The 15,183-nt window shown below is 33.1% G+C and overlaps 1 protein-coding gene and 1 long non-coding RNA gene across 2 annotated transcripts; one reads left to right on the top strand and one right to left on the bottom strand.

Annotated features, from left to right (window-relative positions):
- The first annotated feature begins 4,189 nt into the window (after positions 1-4,189).
- On the top strand, positions 4,190-9,156 carry LOC114285038 (BTB/POZ domain-containing protein At3g05675). The gene is made up of 2 exons (XM_028228021.2): positions 4,190-5,536; positions 8,684-9,156. The coding sequence occupies exons 1-2, from the start codon at positions 4,307-4,309 to the stop codon at positions 8,963-8,965; spliced, it is 1,512 nt and encodes a 503-aa protein (XP_028083822.2). The 5' UTR covers positions 4,190-4,306; the 3' UTR covers positions 8,966-9,156.
- Positions 4,262-8,693, bottom strand: LOC145819927 (uncharacterized). The gene is made up of 2 exons (XR_014360716.1): positions 6,513-8,693; positions 4,262-6,252 (listed from the first exon to the last, which is right to left on the bottom strand). It is a non-coding gene; the product is annotated as an uncharacterized LOC145819927 (long non-coding RNA).
- Positions 9,157-15,183: the final 6,027 nt, after the last annotated feature.

Below are 15,183 nucleotides of genomic sequence, written 5' to 3'. Positions count from 1 at the left end.
TTTAAATTTAAATTTAAATTAATATATTATTTTTCATATTTAGTGACAGCTTAAATTTTAATAAAATAAAATTTAAAAGTTTTAATTAATTAATTTTTGTGTAAGCTGGTTAGTCTTTTGACCTAATTGATTAAGCTAAACCATTTTTGGTTTGAATAATTTGTTGGTTTAGCTGTGATTTTAGTGATTTTACATGTTACGATGATTCTTAAGCTGGTTAGTCTTTTGACCTAATTGATTAAGCTAAACCATTTTTGGTTTGAATAATTTGTTGGTTTAGCTGTGATTTTAGTGATTTTACATGTTACGATGATTCTTTCATACTCATTAAGTTTTTAAAATTTCTATAATTATTTCCCTTTTCGGCTTAGGGTTGGAATCGTAACTCACTACTTTATTCTAATCGTGGCAAATTAAATGGCGTAGGCGGAGGCAAAAGGAAATAAAAATAATTAAATATAAAATTTATTTCATTTTACTATTTTAATAAGGGAAAATACTTCTATAGGGCTTTTATTATTTTATTATTCAGTGACCGGCCCTAAGTAAATACAAAAAGGAGCAAAAATAAAATTAAAAAAAAAGAAAAGAAAAACAAAATAGTGGTTCAATATCAAATTCTCGTGCGGGTTCCACTATGTGAGGTTATGAGTCTCTCTTACATCTCGTCACCTAAAGGGTAACAGGTATAAACACACAGCAAAGTGAGAAATATTATACAAGGAGTATAGGGAATATAAAATAACTATGAATTGTTAGTTAAGGTAAAACATTTACATAACTTAATTTGAATAAACAAATTATTCAAAGCGGTAGAAACTGAAAATACGAAAATTATATAAATAAATAACCATAACTATGGTACAGAACAGAACAAAGGTCACATGAGTGACAGTCAGAACAGAGGTTAATGGATTCATGACAAACAGGCCAAACAGAGGCCCATGGTTATTGAAGTCCCCCAAGGCATGTGACTCTCGTAGTACTTACAAAACATAATTATTTATAAGGTCATAGTCAAATACCTTCTAAAATTGAAACAAACATATCCATGGATTTTATTTTAAACAAATAGAGTTCAGAAATTAATCTACATAATTAGAATATTAATATAATTTATAAAGTATAAACTTGTATAAAATAATTTATGGTAAGTCAAAACATAAGAAAAATATATTATGGTAACTCAAGATATAATATAACTCATCTTAATATTGATCACTATCACAACCTTCTGTAGTATCATGGGTGCCTTTTTTTATTTATTTATTTTTTTTTCTTGTGTTCTTGCACATCTCCTCCCTATGAGGCAAATGTATCACCAGGCCAACACATAGCACAGCTCAAATCCCCCTAGATTTGATCATAAATTACTACAGATTTATGCTTATCTTAACAAATATTTGTGATAATTATACTTTGGCCCAATTTTCCAACATAACTATATAAACAAATTAATCCCAAATTAAATTACACTTTATCGCATACCAATAGAAAATTAATTATTTATTTTACTACTATACCCATTATTATTATTATTATTATTATTATTATTATTATTATTGTTATTGGTTGTAGTATTAATTAAATATTTAGAGTGTCACAATAATTAAACATAATTTTAATTATTAATTGTCAATATAACAATTTTAATCTATCTATATTATATGTTATAGTAATGAACATTTGAAACAAAATCCTTAAATTTATATACAAAATTTTATTTATGAGAGATAAAATATAAAAAAAATATAATTATCATATTTTTAATAAATAATATATTATTTTATCTCGCACATAACACGGGTGATATGCTAGTTAACGCATGTTTAAAAGAGAAAATTCCCTCTACCCCCTCTAAAAAAAAAAATATATATATATATATATATATAGTACTTATTCTGTGATGTTAGGAATTTTTAAAAATTATCAAATATTTTATAATAATATTTTTATGAAATGTGGACACATAAGACGTGAATAGTATTAGGGGTGAATAGTGGATATACTGATTCGTCAAAACTGACCGAATTGAACCGATCCGTCGCATTTTGGACGGATGCGTGATGACGAGCGGACGGATGGTGGATTTGAGATTCCTTTGGTCGTAACCGAACCGCTAAACCGTGAACACTCCTAGTAATTTATAAGATTTTGTGTTTTCAGTTTGTTTAAATATTCAGTTTGTGTTTTCAATTAAAAAAGAGTTTAAATATTTTGTTGAAAAAAAGTTTTCAACTTGAATATCTTTTTGGGAAAATTATTTATAAGTCCTATTAGGGAGACTTATGCTTCATATGATCCTACTAAAAAACTTATGTTCCTATAAGTCCTGTGGGAAGTTTGTTGACATATTTACCCTCAATATTAGTTTTTAATATTATAAATAATAGTAAAACCATATATAGGAAATTGAATGTTACCATAAATCATATCTATATAAACGTAACGTAATGTGACACCTACATAAACGTAACGTGACATATCTACATAAACGTAATGTAACGTGACACCTATGATCTATGCCAACATTCAATTTCCTATATAGAAAATTGAATGTTACCATATATCATATTTATATGAAACGTAGCGTGACACCAACATAAACCAGCAACATTTTCACATTCAATTTAAAAAAAAAAAAAACTCATTAAGTTTGCGAAACGTAACGTGGCACGTTACGTTACGTTTATGTAGGTGTCACGTTATGTTACGTTTATATAAGTGTCACGTTACGTTACGTATATGTAGGTGTTACGTTATGTTACGTTTATGTAAGTATCACGTCATGTTACGTTTATGTAAGATCTTGTAGAATACATTCCTATTTAAATAGGACTTGAGACTCTATAAGAAATTACATAAGACTTAACCTAGCATAAGTGTTTGAAAAATGACTTATAAATAAGTCTTCCTATCTTTTTTGAATTGAAAAAAATAAATATATTATTTATCTATATTTTTTAGTTTTTAAATCTATCTCTAAAAATAATAAATAGAAAATATGATATATGTTGGTTGGTTTTTGTTTTCAAAAACATATATAGATATAACAATACAGAGACATACAATCTCTACTATTACTCTGTTCATGGTTTTGGTAGTTTGAATTATTTTTATATTTTAATGTAGATGAGACATGTTGTGATTGTAGTATGTTGATGAGACATGCAGTGATTGTGATATTCTAAAGTTTCAAACTTTCTTGCTTTGAATAAGACATGCAGTGATTGTAATATTTTTTTAAGTCATTAACTATAATACTTTTTTTTTTTTTTGAAAAAGTGCATAAGTTAAATTATGTTGAAAATTTATAAAATTTTAAACCGCCAAACCGATTCGCATCTATTCGTCAAACCGTCAATCCACTCAATCCACATCCGCCGGATTGGCGGACGGATGTGGATTTATTTTCTCAAATCCATTAATTTGACAGACGGATGACAGATTAGAAGTTCTATAATTACAACCGACCTGCCCCCACCCCTAAATAGTATGGATATCACACCTGTGAGAGAAATAAAATAATAAGTAAAATAACTGGGTACATTTAAGATTACTTATACCATGTTCTCGTATCGGAGTGAGATCAAATCGTTTAAGAAGAGTTTTCGATTAAAATTAAAAATAATAATTTTGTAATATTTTGCCACTATATTCCAAGTACAACTTTAAATAAGTGATGTTTAAAAAAAAAAAAAAAAATCTTACGGACACTTTTTGAAAATAGATTACCAAATAAAATTTTCACGTTTTGAATTTTCAAAAAAGTTTTTGAATTTTTTTAGTTTTTTATTTTTTGTATTTCACTTGATTTTTAAAATATTTTATTCAAATTTTAATTTTTTTTAAATACACTTAATCTAAATTAAGTAAAATAATTGTGAAAAAAATATATAAATAATTCAATAAATAAAGAAATATGAAAATGTATTTTTTTTAAAGTGAATATTTTAAAGTTTTTTTTCACATATTTTTTAATTTTTATAAATTAAGTTATTTTTAAAAAAAATTGAATAAAAATAAAAAACGAATTAAAAACACAAAAATCTTTTAAAAAACTCTAAAACAAAATAGACTTTAGGAAAACAAACATACAAACAAAAAACAATGGTCCAAAACTAAGTTGGGCCTGGGTTAACCTTGGGCCTTAGCAGCCCCATCCGAATTCTGTTTTACCATTCAAGCACAGCACACGAGTGCATCTCTGAAACTGTCGAGATATTTCTGGATAAAAGGAACCGACTATAAAGCGCTCTCTCTCTCCCTCTCTCCCCCCCTTGTTTCAATTCAATCTTCTCAGAAAATGATAATCGGTAGCAATGTCGGTGGTGGCGCGTCGAAGAAGAGGCAGCGCGTGGGGAGCAACAACCGTCTCTCCTCCACCACCGCCGTCATCGACTCCTCCCGCCCCGACGGAACCCTAACCGACTCCTCACGCAAACCGCCGTCTCTCCGCCGCTCCAATTCTCACTCATTACTCCCCTCCTCCTCCGCCTCCGCCGCCGCGGCCGCTAGTGGCGGATTCAACGACTCAGCCACCGCTGACGTCATCCTCCGCCTCTATCTCGAACTGCCATCGCCATTCGACTCCGACGACTCCGCCGTCGGTTCCGTGGACCAAGCTGAATTTCAGGTCTACCTGCACTCCGATGTCCTTCGCAGATCGAAGTATTTCGCTGCGTTGTTATCGGATCGATGGAAGAGAGAGTCCGGCGATATGGATCCCGAGAGCTCTCGGAAAATCTATCGGTTCAATTTGGGCGTTGCGGCCACAACTGGATCAATCGACAATCATTTGACTGTTCTTCAGCTTCTTTACACGAATGATTTCTCGACTGTGATCGATTGCGTTTCGACGGCTCTCTTGATACTTCCCGTGGCTCTCGAGCTTCTGTTCGAAGATTGTGTTAGGTCTTGCGTTCGATTTCTCGAGGCCGTGCCGTGGACTGAAGAGGAAGAGAAGATGATTCTGAGTTTTGTTCCTTTTTTAAGAGACGAAGAGTCTAAGGAGCTTCTCGCTAGGGTTTCGCCTGCGAAGAACGATTCATCTGTGGAAATGCTTCACGGATTGATTCTCACGGCAATTCATAACCATCCAAACATGGCATTCGCAAAAGCTTTCGTAGCGAAGCTTTTGAGGGACTTTTCGTCGAGGGAATCGGCGCGGAGAGTGTTGGATTTAGCGTTCGAGACGAGTTTGAAGATCGTGAAGGAGTCATTGGAGGAGTATTCGAGCCCGGCTTTTAGAGGAGACCATAATGAGACGGAGGCTATTCAGAGGTTGAATTTGCATACTGCGATGACGAATGGGAGGCATCTGTTGTGGTTGATCGAAAGGATGATTGAGTTGAGAGTGGCAGATAATGCCGTGAAGGCGTGGAGTGAACAGGATTCATTCACGGCGGATTTGCAGAGGGCATTTCGAGATGATGCGTGGAGGAATATTGTGCCGGGACTTCCGGCTGTTGTGCTTCGATGCACTTGCAAGCTTGCCAACGCTGTTGCTGCTGGAACCATTTTGGCTGATAGACAGGTTCTGCTTTTCAGCTTGTTATAACTATTTTATCCAAAAAGATCATTACATAACTGTTTGTCATTAGAGTTGATTTTGTTTTGCTTATTGAACAAAACTCTTCTTTCAATGTGCTTGTTATGGGTTAAGAGTGCAATGTGATATGAATGATATGTTGTTGTGCTAATCTCTCTTACAGTCCGTTTGGATTGGATGATTTGGGTAGAACAAAAAAAATTAAAACTTGACATCTCTTGGCCCTAATCACTTATTTGGATTACTAAATTGAAATGTCTAGGTTTACTTGCTGCTTCATCATTACCCATGTGCCCTATCTTTGTTGCTTGTTTTGACTAGCAAACTGTGGTGCAATATTGTTCTCTGGGCAAGTTGAATGATTTTGACTTTGCGTTTTGAGTTTGGAGCACCTGTCATTCTTTTTTGGTGATTTTCCAGAACCAATGCTAGCTGATCACTTAGTTATTGTATTCCTAGTTACTCATTGCTGCCTAAATTACTGTAATTGTTTATAAATTTTTGGACCATGGGGATACTTGCTCATCTGATTGTTCAAAGAATGACAAAATACTAATTTCAGAATACTTATCAAAAAAAAAAAAAAAAAAAACTAATTTCAGAACAAAATTTATCAATTCAAGTACAACTTTTTTGTTTTGAAAAACCCGGGCTCGTGACTCACTGATAGCTTGTTGACTTAGACTGATTGATATTGAACACTTTGATGGTGTTTGGGAAGTGAGTTTTTATGTAGGTTTTTTTAGTTGTAGGTTTTTATTGGATAAAAAATTTTTGGTGTTTGGGAAGATAGTTGGGTTTTTATGTGGTTGGATGTGATGTTTGTGAGAGAAAAAGTGAAATGATTATGGGGTTGGATGTGATATTTTGTTTGGATGTGTTTTTTTTGGTTTTGTAAAAAGTTTGTCTTTTAGTGAAAAAAATGAGAAAAAAATTTGGAACCTAGGTTCCCAAACACCACCTTTATTTTCTCCTTCATCCATTATTTTCGTCTTTTGTTTATTTTTTTATATTATTTTTATCATTTGGCCCCATTCATCTATGAGAATTTGCAACTTTTCATTAACATTGCCTTGTGTACTTACGTTTTCTATCCAAAAAGAACTCTGTTTTAGATTTTCTAAACTCTCCCGTTGCTCGTCTTTGTGCAGTTGCATGTTTTGTTTTGTTTTTTTTTTTTTGAAATTTTTTTTAATACCTTTCTTTGTCATGTATCTTCTTCTTTCACTTTTGATTTCTTTTGCAATGAGTTAACATGGTAAAAGAGCACCATTATAAGACTTTCCAATATATTGATTCTTCATAGCCATGAATGTTGTGGTCTTGTTGCTATTTTGTTGTTGCTCTTCTTTTCTTTTTTGGATAAATTGGTGCAAGTCTACAACAAAGATGTTTTTTCTTTATTATTATTTAATTTTTTGATTGGCACCGGGGTGTTCGGATCAAAATCCAATTAATCCCCAGAGGTGTACAGGCCCTCGGCAAGGAGTTTGTCAAGTGCACCACGGTTAATTCAAAGGAAAACTAGCCCTAAGGAATTGTTAGCAATTAAGAGGTTTCGATCCCTGCTCATTGAAGGGAGCACCCCAAGACCCACGGCCTTGACACCCCAAGACCCACGGCCTTGCCACTAGGCCAACCCCTTGGGGTTATGTTTTAATAGTTTTAATATATTTATCTACTATGAAATAAGAAAAGAACAACAAATCAAAAAGAAAAAAAAGATTATTAATTTTTAAAATATCATTATTTTGGTAGTTCAAAAAAAAAAAAAAAAATCATTATTTTGATTTTTAAACATTTATGTTTGTAAATTGTAAGTTTTCATAGAAGTGTTTAAGGTGGTGAATTGCAGTTCTACTTGTGCATAGTTTACATGAGACCTTGACACCTTATGGTGCCCAAGCATTTAATAAATATGCCCAACTCTTTAATTAGGTAGTTTTCAAATTTAGGTCTGATATTTTTATTTTTATTTTTATTTTTAATGAATAATACCCACAAGGTTCATCTATTAAAGGGAGCTAAGTTTTTAAAGTATGATAGTCACATTAACATATATATATATATATATATTAAAATGCCAAGAAGATTTGTTGACTATTTGGGAACAGTTTTACTCCATATGTAGTAACTTGTTAGTACACGTGGCTGGCTTATTTAAAGGATCAAAATTTGTAATATAACAGATCCCATTTGAGAGAGCACTTGTATATACCTTTAGTATCATTGAATGATTTTTAACAGCATGATATGTATACCATCTCTGTGGGATCCAAAGACATGGGACAAAATCAACAGTTTATTCATTCAATTGAGTATTTTATATGTGCAGTTTATTCTTAAACGGAGTTGATTGTATGTCCATTATTCAATCCTTTAATAAGTAAGCTCTGTATGCTGACGCATATCTATATATGGAGTATATTGTTTCTAGTTTTAATTTAAATGGTGGTTCTACTTATTTCAATTTAAAGCGAAAGACATGATCTCAATTAGTTATGTCAGCTATGTGGATCCATTTCCTTTAAGTTGACTCAAGTAGAGCCATGTTGCCTCTTGAGCATCAAAATTATATATTATAATTAGCTTTTACTTCATTTTCTTTCCCTGCTTCTTCTTACCATTTTTCTTCCCCAAATCCAAGATCTGAACATGACCTCAATTTCGGTTTCAGCATAATTCCAAACAGGCTAGATTTACAATAGTCTTGAGAACAAAGTAGTTTTTCTGTGTTGTTTATTTTTGTAGTTTTGTAAACCAGAAGCAATAGCTTAAAGTTGGAGATTCAAGTTTAGCAATTGCTTCACTGTACCTTTACGGGAAACAACAAAATTAGGAATGGTGTAAAAAGAGCTTCTACGAGGAATTTTCATACCTTACATGATGACATGGCTTCTTCATATCTTATGGATGAGGTTTCTGTTGTCAAAACTATGAATACTGAATTGTCTGGTTGGAAGTTCAGAACTTCGATCCAATGCTTTTTGTTGAAGGATAGTAGTTCAATTTTTTTTTTCCCCATATTATTCATCGACCACTTTTGTTTGTAAAGAGTAGTCATTTCTTCTAAACTTAGTGGGTAGTTAGTTTAGGTAGATGACTTGCATTATTTTTTATTCTCTGCCACAGGTTAGGATGAAGCTCGTTAAAGATTGGCTTCCAGTGTTGAATGTATGCAAAGATCACGTCTCGCCCATGCTGCCCAGTCATAAATCACTGTATTTGGAGCTCGAAGAAACATTCCTGAAAATTATCTCTACACTGCCCATGTTGGATGCACAGGAATTGTTGCAGCAGTGTCTCAGCTTCTCAACTCGAAACGTTGAAGACTGTCCGCATTTGGTAACTGCATTCAATACCTGGTTCCGTCGTGCAACTCGTCCCCCACAAGCCGAAAATCTTTGTGAGTAGGGTTTTTAATAGTCAGTGTTTGTTCTACCATAGGTTTCATGCCTTTCCTGTCAAATATTGTGCATATTGATCTGATGTTAGGGTGTAAAACTGATGACTGTGTACATAGACCTTGGTCTCTCATGAAAGCAAACCATGTAAAGCATCTGTAGTTCGAGGAAATAAATCTTTGAAGGCTGTTGCTGAGCCAACTGTTTGTGGCTGTTTTTTAATGCCATTTAATAGACTTGATTCCTGAATACCATAATTATATATATAATATTTTTTAAGTTTCTGAATTTGTCCTTGTTCTTTGTAGATTTAGGCCTTGTTTGTCATAATCTAAAAAAGTCAAAAAAATCAAAAAGTCACTATGCTATTTAAGTCACATCACCTCTCTACCATATCACTTCAAACCCAACCCATACATAACCCATATTTCATAAAAAGTAAAAAAGTGTACGTATTTAGATTATTCCAAACCACCTCTTAATAAAATCCGAATCTGAATACATAATATGTAGTAATGATTTTGGATTAGGCATCACGTGGCTATCTTGAATATTGTGAATCTCCTCAATTTCTGAAACTTCTGAACTATATTGTATGGCATCCTGGTATAAACACATAATTTCTACCAATTGAAGAGATCTCTAAATCTTTCTCCATAACCAAAACTTACTGCTATCGTTGACAATTTTAATGAAACATAAACATTTAAAAAAATAAAAGTTCACAGTGATTATAGAAGTTAAGAGTTCACTACTTCCTACAAAATCAAGTGGAGGAAGTACCCGGAAAATTCTAACGTTGTTAGAAGTAGGGTTGTAAACGGACTGAACTGTTTGCAAATTAGCTTGGCTCGGTTCATTAAGAGCTCAGCTCGTTAAGGACGCGGTTTGACTCGTTTATTTTTGTTTAAATTATATAATAAATATATTATTTATATATTAAATAATATATAAATATATATAAATAATAGCATAAATACATAATTTATTAATTAAATAATATAAATAATATTTTTTATTTAAGGGGTTGTTTGGGATGATACAAGTAAGTATATTTTTGATTTTTTACAAAAAGATGTGCAGAAAAATAGAGAAGTGATGTGATTCAAAAAAGATAAAAAGTGCCCTATTTTAAAGGATGCCAAATAGTCTCTAAATATGTTTATTTAAATAATATAAATAATAATAAAAACTTCTTATCGAGGTGAGTTGAGCCGAGCAAAGCTTGAGTTTCATTAATATTAACAAGTCGAGCTCGAGCCCAATTAGTTGTTGAGCTGAGCTCAATCTCAATAAATGAGCTCGATAAGTAAACAAGCTGAGCTCGAGCTCAGCAAAGCTCGGCTCGGCTCGTTTGTAGCCCTAGTTAGAAGTACCATTTTTATTTTGAATTAAAGCCTCAACTGCCACAAGCTGAAACCAAGGAAAACTGATGTAAGAAACACTTTAGGTTAGCAAGGTTTTGAATATGCTGGAGCATAAATAGATGATGTTGGGCTAGAAAGTCCAACAAGGATAGTATAGGCTATAATAGGCGCCTTCTGAAGTTTCTGGCAGTTCCCTGGTAGGTTTGAGCCAGCAAGCCCACACCCATCCCAATTCCAACACAAATGCTGAGGCCAATTCCAACACCTACCCTCACACCAGCATTGAACCATGACCTTTCTCCCTCTTCACCTTCTAAATACTCTGTCCCCGTATAAAGGTTGTCAAAATCGTCGTTTTCTGGGTTATAGTTCGGGTAATCCGATACCTGCAATTATAAAAGCAGATGAAAAAGAATAAACTCAGTAGCTGATTTTCAATACCCCTAAAGCAAACCAGCGTTTCATTCAAAGACAATCTGATACTGCTAGTTATCAAAATTTTAAAAATTCTAATCCATTCAACTTCAAAACATAATGTCTTGAATTTTGGAGGCCCTTGGGCATAGCATGTTTCCTCTCTTGGCCTAAATTATAATCCATCCACCTTGAGAGTTTATAAACAAATACAGATCTTCGGCATCGTCATCCATACTGAGATATATCATCCTCTTAGTATAAAAAAAAATGATCTTTCTTGATAAAGTTGGTTGATTAGGGTAAAATTGTGTCATCTATACGTAAATGTTGAAGAATATAGTTTGTTTCAAATAAATGCCAAGTAATTAATTAGACAATAAATGTGCATAGAATGAACAAAAACACACTAATGAGTAAGTAAAACAGTATTAAATATAATAACCATGTAGATAAGTAATTAGGTGTACAATGGCAGGTGAAGAGTTAAGTTAGAAAATAGTATAATAGTATTAAAGATATTGACAGTATAAGATAGTACTGCCATGGTGCCATGTGAGGTCCCGGTGGTGAATGAAAACAATGCCACTCAAAACAACCAAAAAAAAAAGGGTGAAATATTGTATTGTTTTATAACTTAGAAAAATGTGCCATACCCAGACTCTATTGACCCGCCTAGGATAAGATTTCATATGTATTTTGATTGGTCCAAAATTGTGCAGCCTACAAGTTTGAGTCTAGATCCCCTCCTTGATGCCCCTCCTTCAGTAGTTGTAGATCCAACGGCTATTAAAAAAAAAAAAAATTTAAAACAAATTCATTTTCGTTTTCCTACCCAATCAAGACCACAACTTATACAATTTTGATATACACTCACACAGGCAAACACACACAGAGGGAGAGAGAGAGTCCACTGAACCTAGCCTCACTGGCGACCGGCGACCCACTCCCGACGACGGCGACCCACTCAATATATAGACCCAGGAGGAGGAGATCCTTTACTCTCTTCAATTAAAAGCAACGTTTTCTCTCCCCCAATTTCTCCAGTTGCACTATTGTATTGTCTATGACCACGCCATCTAAAACCACCACTCTCACCCCACTGTGCAAGCAGCCATGGAGAAGATGTTGGCTTAGTTGAAGAGAAACTCCCCTTGTATGTCGTGAGATCTCATAATGGTTCTCACCACCATCCGCCACCATGAACCGACAGCTAACACTGTCCATAATAACCACTATAATGCACATTGCATTTTATCTTCTTCTTTTACCTTGATTTTGGCAACAAATATTCAAGTATTTGATTAAAAATCTGAGTTGCACAATGCACTGCAAGTGTTTGTAAAAATGTCTGAACGAATATGGTGTTTCATTTTCTCATCCTTTAGCAAATTATAGTATAAGGTTTTGTTAGTGAGAGAAAGGGATGCTAAAATTAGACCCGTGGTCAACTCTAACAATGTTTTGTCTTTGTAAACCAATTGAACATTGGATTTGATTAATTGGTTGGATGCCTCTTATGGTGTAATGTTCTTCCTTTTTATTTCATATGTAATGTTCTTCCTTTTTATTTCATATATATCCCTTGTATATATACACATATATTCAAGATTGACAAATGAATTGTGATTTTTTTTTTTTTTTTTTTTTTCGTGTGGTGTCAATGTATATATCTCTACACATGTGCTCACTTTGGCTAATAATTTTGATCTTTAGATTTTCTCTCCCATTAATATGTATCAGTATGTATGCACCAAGGCAAAAAATTTAACCCAAAAAAAAAAAAAAAAAAAAAAATCGTTATAGGTTCTCAACAAAATGTTCTTTATCATTGTCATACTAGATGGTGTTTTGATATTTAGTTTTGATTAAAATGGACTGGCAACTGTATTTTTTAGACAATTGATTACAAGTTTATTATTTTTCAAATATTTGTTCAGGAGAGTAAGGAACGATGATAATTGATGCATATAGTATAATCCAAAAATGATGTTATATATATTTTTCAATAGGCCAACACTTAAAATTTTCTGTAAAAGAATGGGAAATTATAACACTGGAGGAGATCGATCAAGATTAACATTCTGATTGTTTCCAGCATTAGGTACCAGGAAGGATTCTAATTCATTGCCATCACCAGTAACATCTAAGCAATCACCTTCAAGCACAACTAAATTTGCTGGAGGCTTTGCAAAGTGATTCAATTGAGCATCTTTGCAAGTTGCACTATCTAGGGAGTTCTTAGCTTCCACTGCAACATGACACAAGTTTTAGCCAAAAAAAAAGGCACTCTTAACTCTTTACCCAAAAAAACATTGACACTAACAAGCTACTTGGGACATCATCTAAACCCCAGAACTGATCATTTTCTTCATCAGGTACTGCATGAGAACCATTTTCTTCTGGTTGGACTGATGCACCCTCTGGTTGATCATGCTGCCTATTCAAATGTTGCATCAAATAAAAATGACTTGAATATGTTGTTCTTCAGTTTATGTTTTACTTCCCTTCTTACCTAATGACACATTTTCCAATTGACCTAAATATCATTTACTATCATATTAAGGTTGATTACAGGTGTGGCGGCAGAGATGACTTAAATTTATTATCACATAGATAATAACAAATTCTTCACGGAATATATCAAAAATACTTCTAGTATTGCTCGCCATAACTATTTTGTTCACACCAACTTCGTTTATGAGGTTAGTGATGTTTAAATAACACACCTGCTTCAATTGTATGGATTTCTAAGAATAGTTCCAAATGGGTTAGAGAAAACACTCTATTAATGCTTTAATCAGAAAGAGTGAGATTTGATCCAAGTTGGCAGAAAATTTCCATTCACTACAAAACATAAATAAAATAAAAAATAATTTGCACTTTATATCAGAAAAAATTAACAGAGTATGAGGAACTTTAACCCAAATGAAACAACTATCCAGTTAGACATTTCTTTAAACATTTGTAGTGCATTGTCTAACCCAGATTTGAAATCAAACAACTATGTCTACTTTGTGCCAACAAAAAAGAAGGGGAAAATGAAATAGTGCAAGGCACATCCACTGAAATACAACTTCATATGGTGGTGGAAATGTTCTTGGTAGCAATGGGTGTGGATGTTTTAAACTTCAATCATCTTTTGCAGGAAGCTTCCCCAAACAGGTTGCCTAACAAGGGTGATCTCCTCTTCCTGGGTCTATATATAGAGTGGGTCGCCGGTCATCGGTGAGGCTGGGTTTGGTGGAGACTCTCTCTCTCTCTCTCTCTCTCTCTGTGTTTGCCTATGTGAGTGTATAAAGCTATATAAGTTGTGGTCTTGATTGAGCGAGAAAACGAAAGTGAATTTGTTTTATTTTTGTTTATTTATTTATTTATTTTTTATAGCCGTTGGATTTGTAACGGCTGATCTCAGCCGTTGCAAGTAGGAAATGAAGGAAGGGTACACTACAAGAATTTTTACTTTTGGCGACTAAATTTTTAGTCGTCAAAAGTCATTTTTTAGTTGCCTATAGTCATTAGTGACTAAATTTTTTGGTCGGAAAATTAGTAGTCGAAGAGTAGTCGCCAAAGCTAATTGGCGACTAAACTTCATTTAGTCGCCAAATGTATTCATTTGCCGACTAAATGTTGGAAAATTAATTAAATAATACATTTTTGCCGACCAATTTTTTTGTCGCTAGAAGCCAATAATTTAGTTGCAGAAAAATTTTTAGCTACTAAATTTTTTAGTCACCTAAAGCGAATATTAGTGTTTTAGCTACTAAAATTTTAGTCGCCTAAAGTCAATCTTTTTTGGCTACTAAAATTTTAGTCGGCAAATAGTATTTCTTTTGGCTTCTAAAAATTTAGTCGCCTAAACTTCCAAATTTTTGGCTACTTAAAATTTAGTCGCCTAAACTCTCACATTTTTGGCTATTAAATTTTTAGTCGGCAAAAGTATTTTTTATTCTTCAGCTTTTGTTTTTAGCTACGAAAGATTTTAGTCGCCAAATGTTTGATTTTCTTTTGGCTACAAAACTTTTAGTAGCTAAAGGTTTGATTTTCTTTTGGCTACAGAACATTTAGTAGCCAAATGGTTGTTTTTCTTTTGGTTACAAAAAATTTAGTAGCCAAATGTTTGATTTTCTTTTGGCTACAAAATTTTTAGTAGCCAAAAGTTTTTTTTTTCTATTTTTCCCCCCTTTTTTTGGCTACAAAACGTTTAGTCGGCAAAAACGTGATGTTATGTTTTATTGCAAATATTATAATGTGTCCATAACCCGTCTGTATTCCATGCAACCTGTAATACGTACATAAATAAAATGCTACATAAACTATCAATCATTCCACAATCTGCATCCGTATACAAAAAATAAATTACTTTAACTGTCCAAGTACACACAAACCAACTATTGTCCAAACTAAAATAATAATTCCATACAAAATATAGAATCATACAAAAAGT

This window comes from Camellia sinensis, chromosome 2, assembly GCF_055761805.1.
Source record: "Camellia sinensis isolate YWXY chromosome 2, ASM5576180v1, whole genome shotgun sequence".
Classification (NCBI taxonomy): domain Eukaryota; kingdom Viridiplantae; phylum Streptophyta; class Magnoliopsida; order Ericales; family Theaceae; genus Camellia; species Camellia sinensis.
Note: the sequence above shows the minus strand (reverse complement) of the source record. Positions and strands in the feature narration are given on the sequence as shown.

Coding starts and splice junctions, on each gene's coding strand:
- LOC114285038 (XM_028228021.2), top strand. CDS start 4,307: ATGATAATCGGTAGCAATGTCGGTGGTGGCGCGTCGAAGAAGAGGCAG. Junction 5,537..8,683: donor CCATTTTGGCTGATAGACAG/GTTCTGCTTTTC, acceptor TCTCTGCCACAG/GTTAGGATGAAGCTCGTTAA.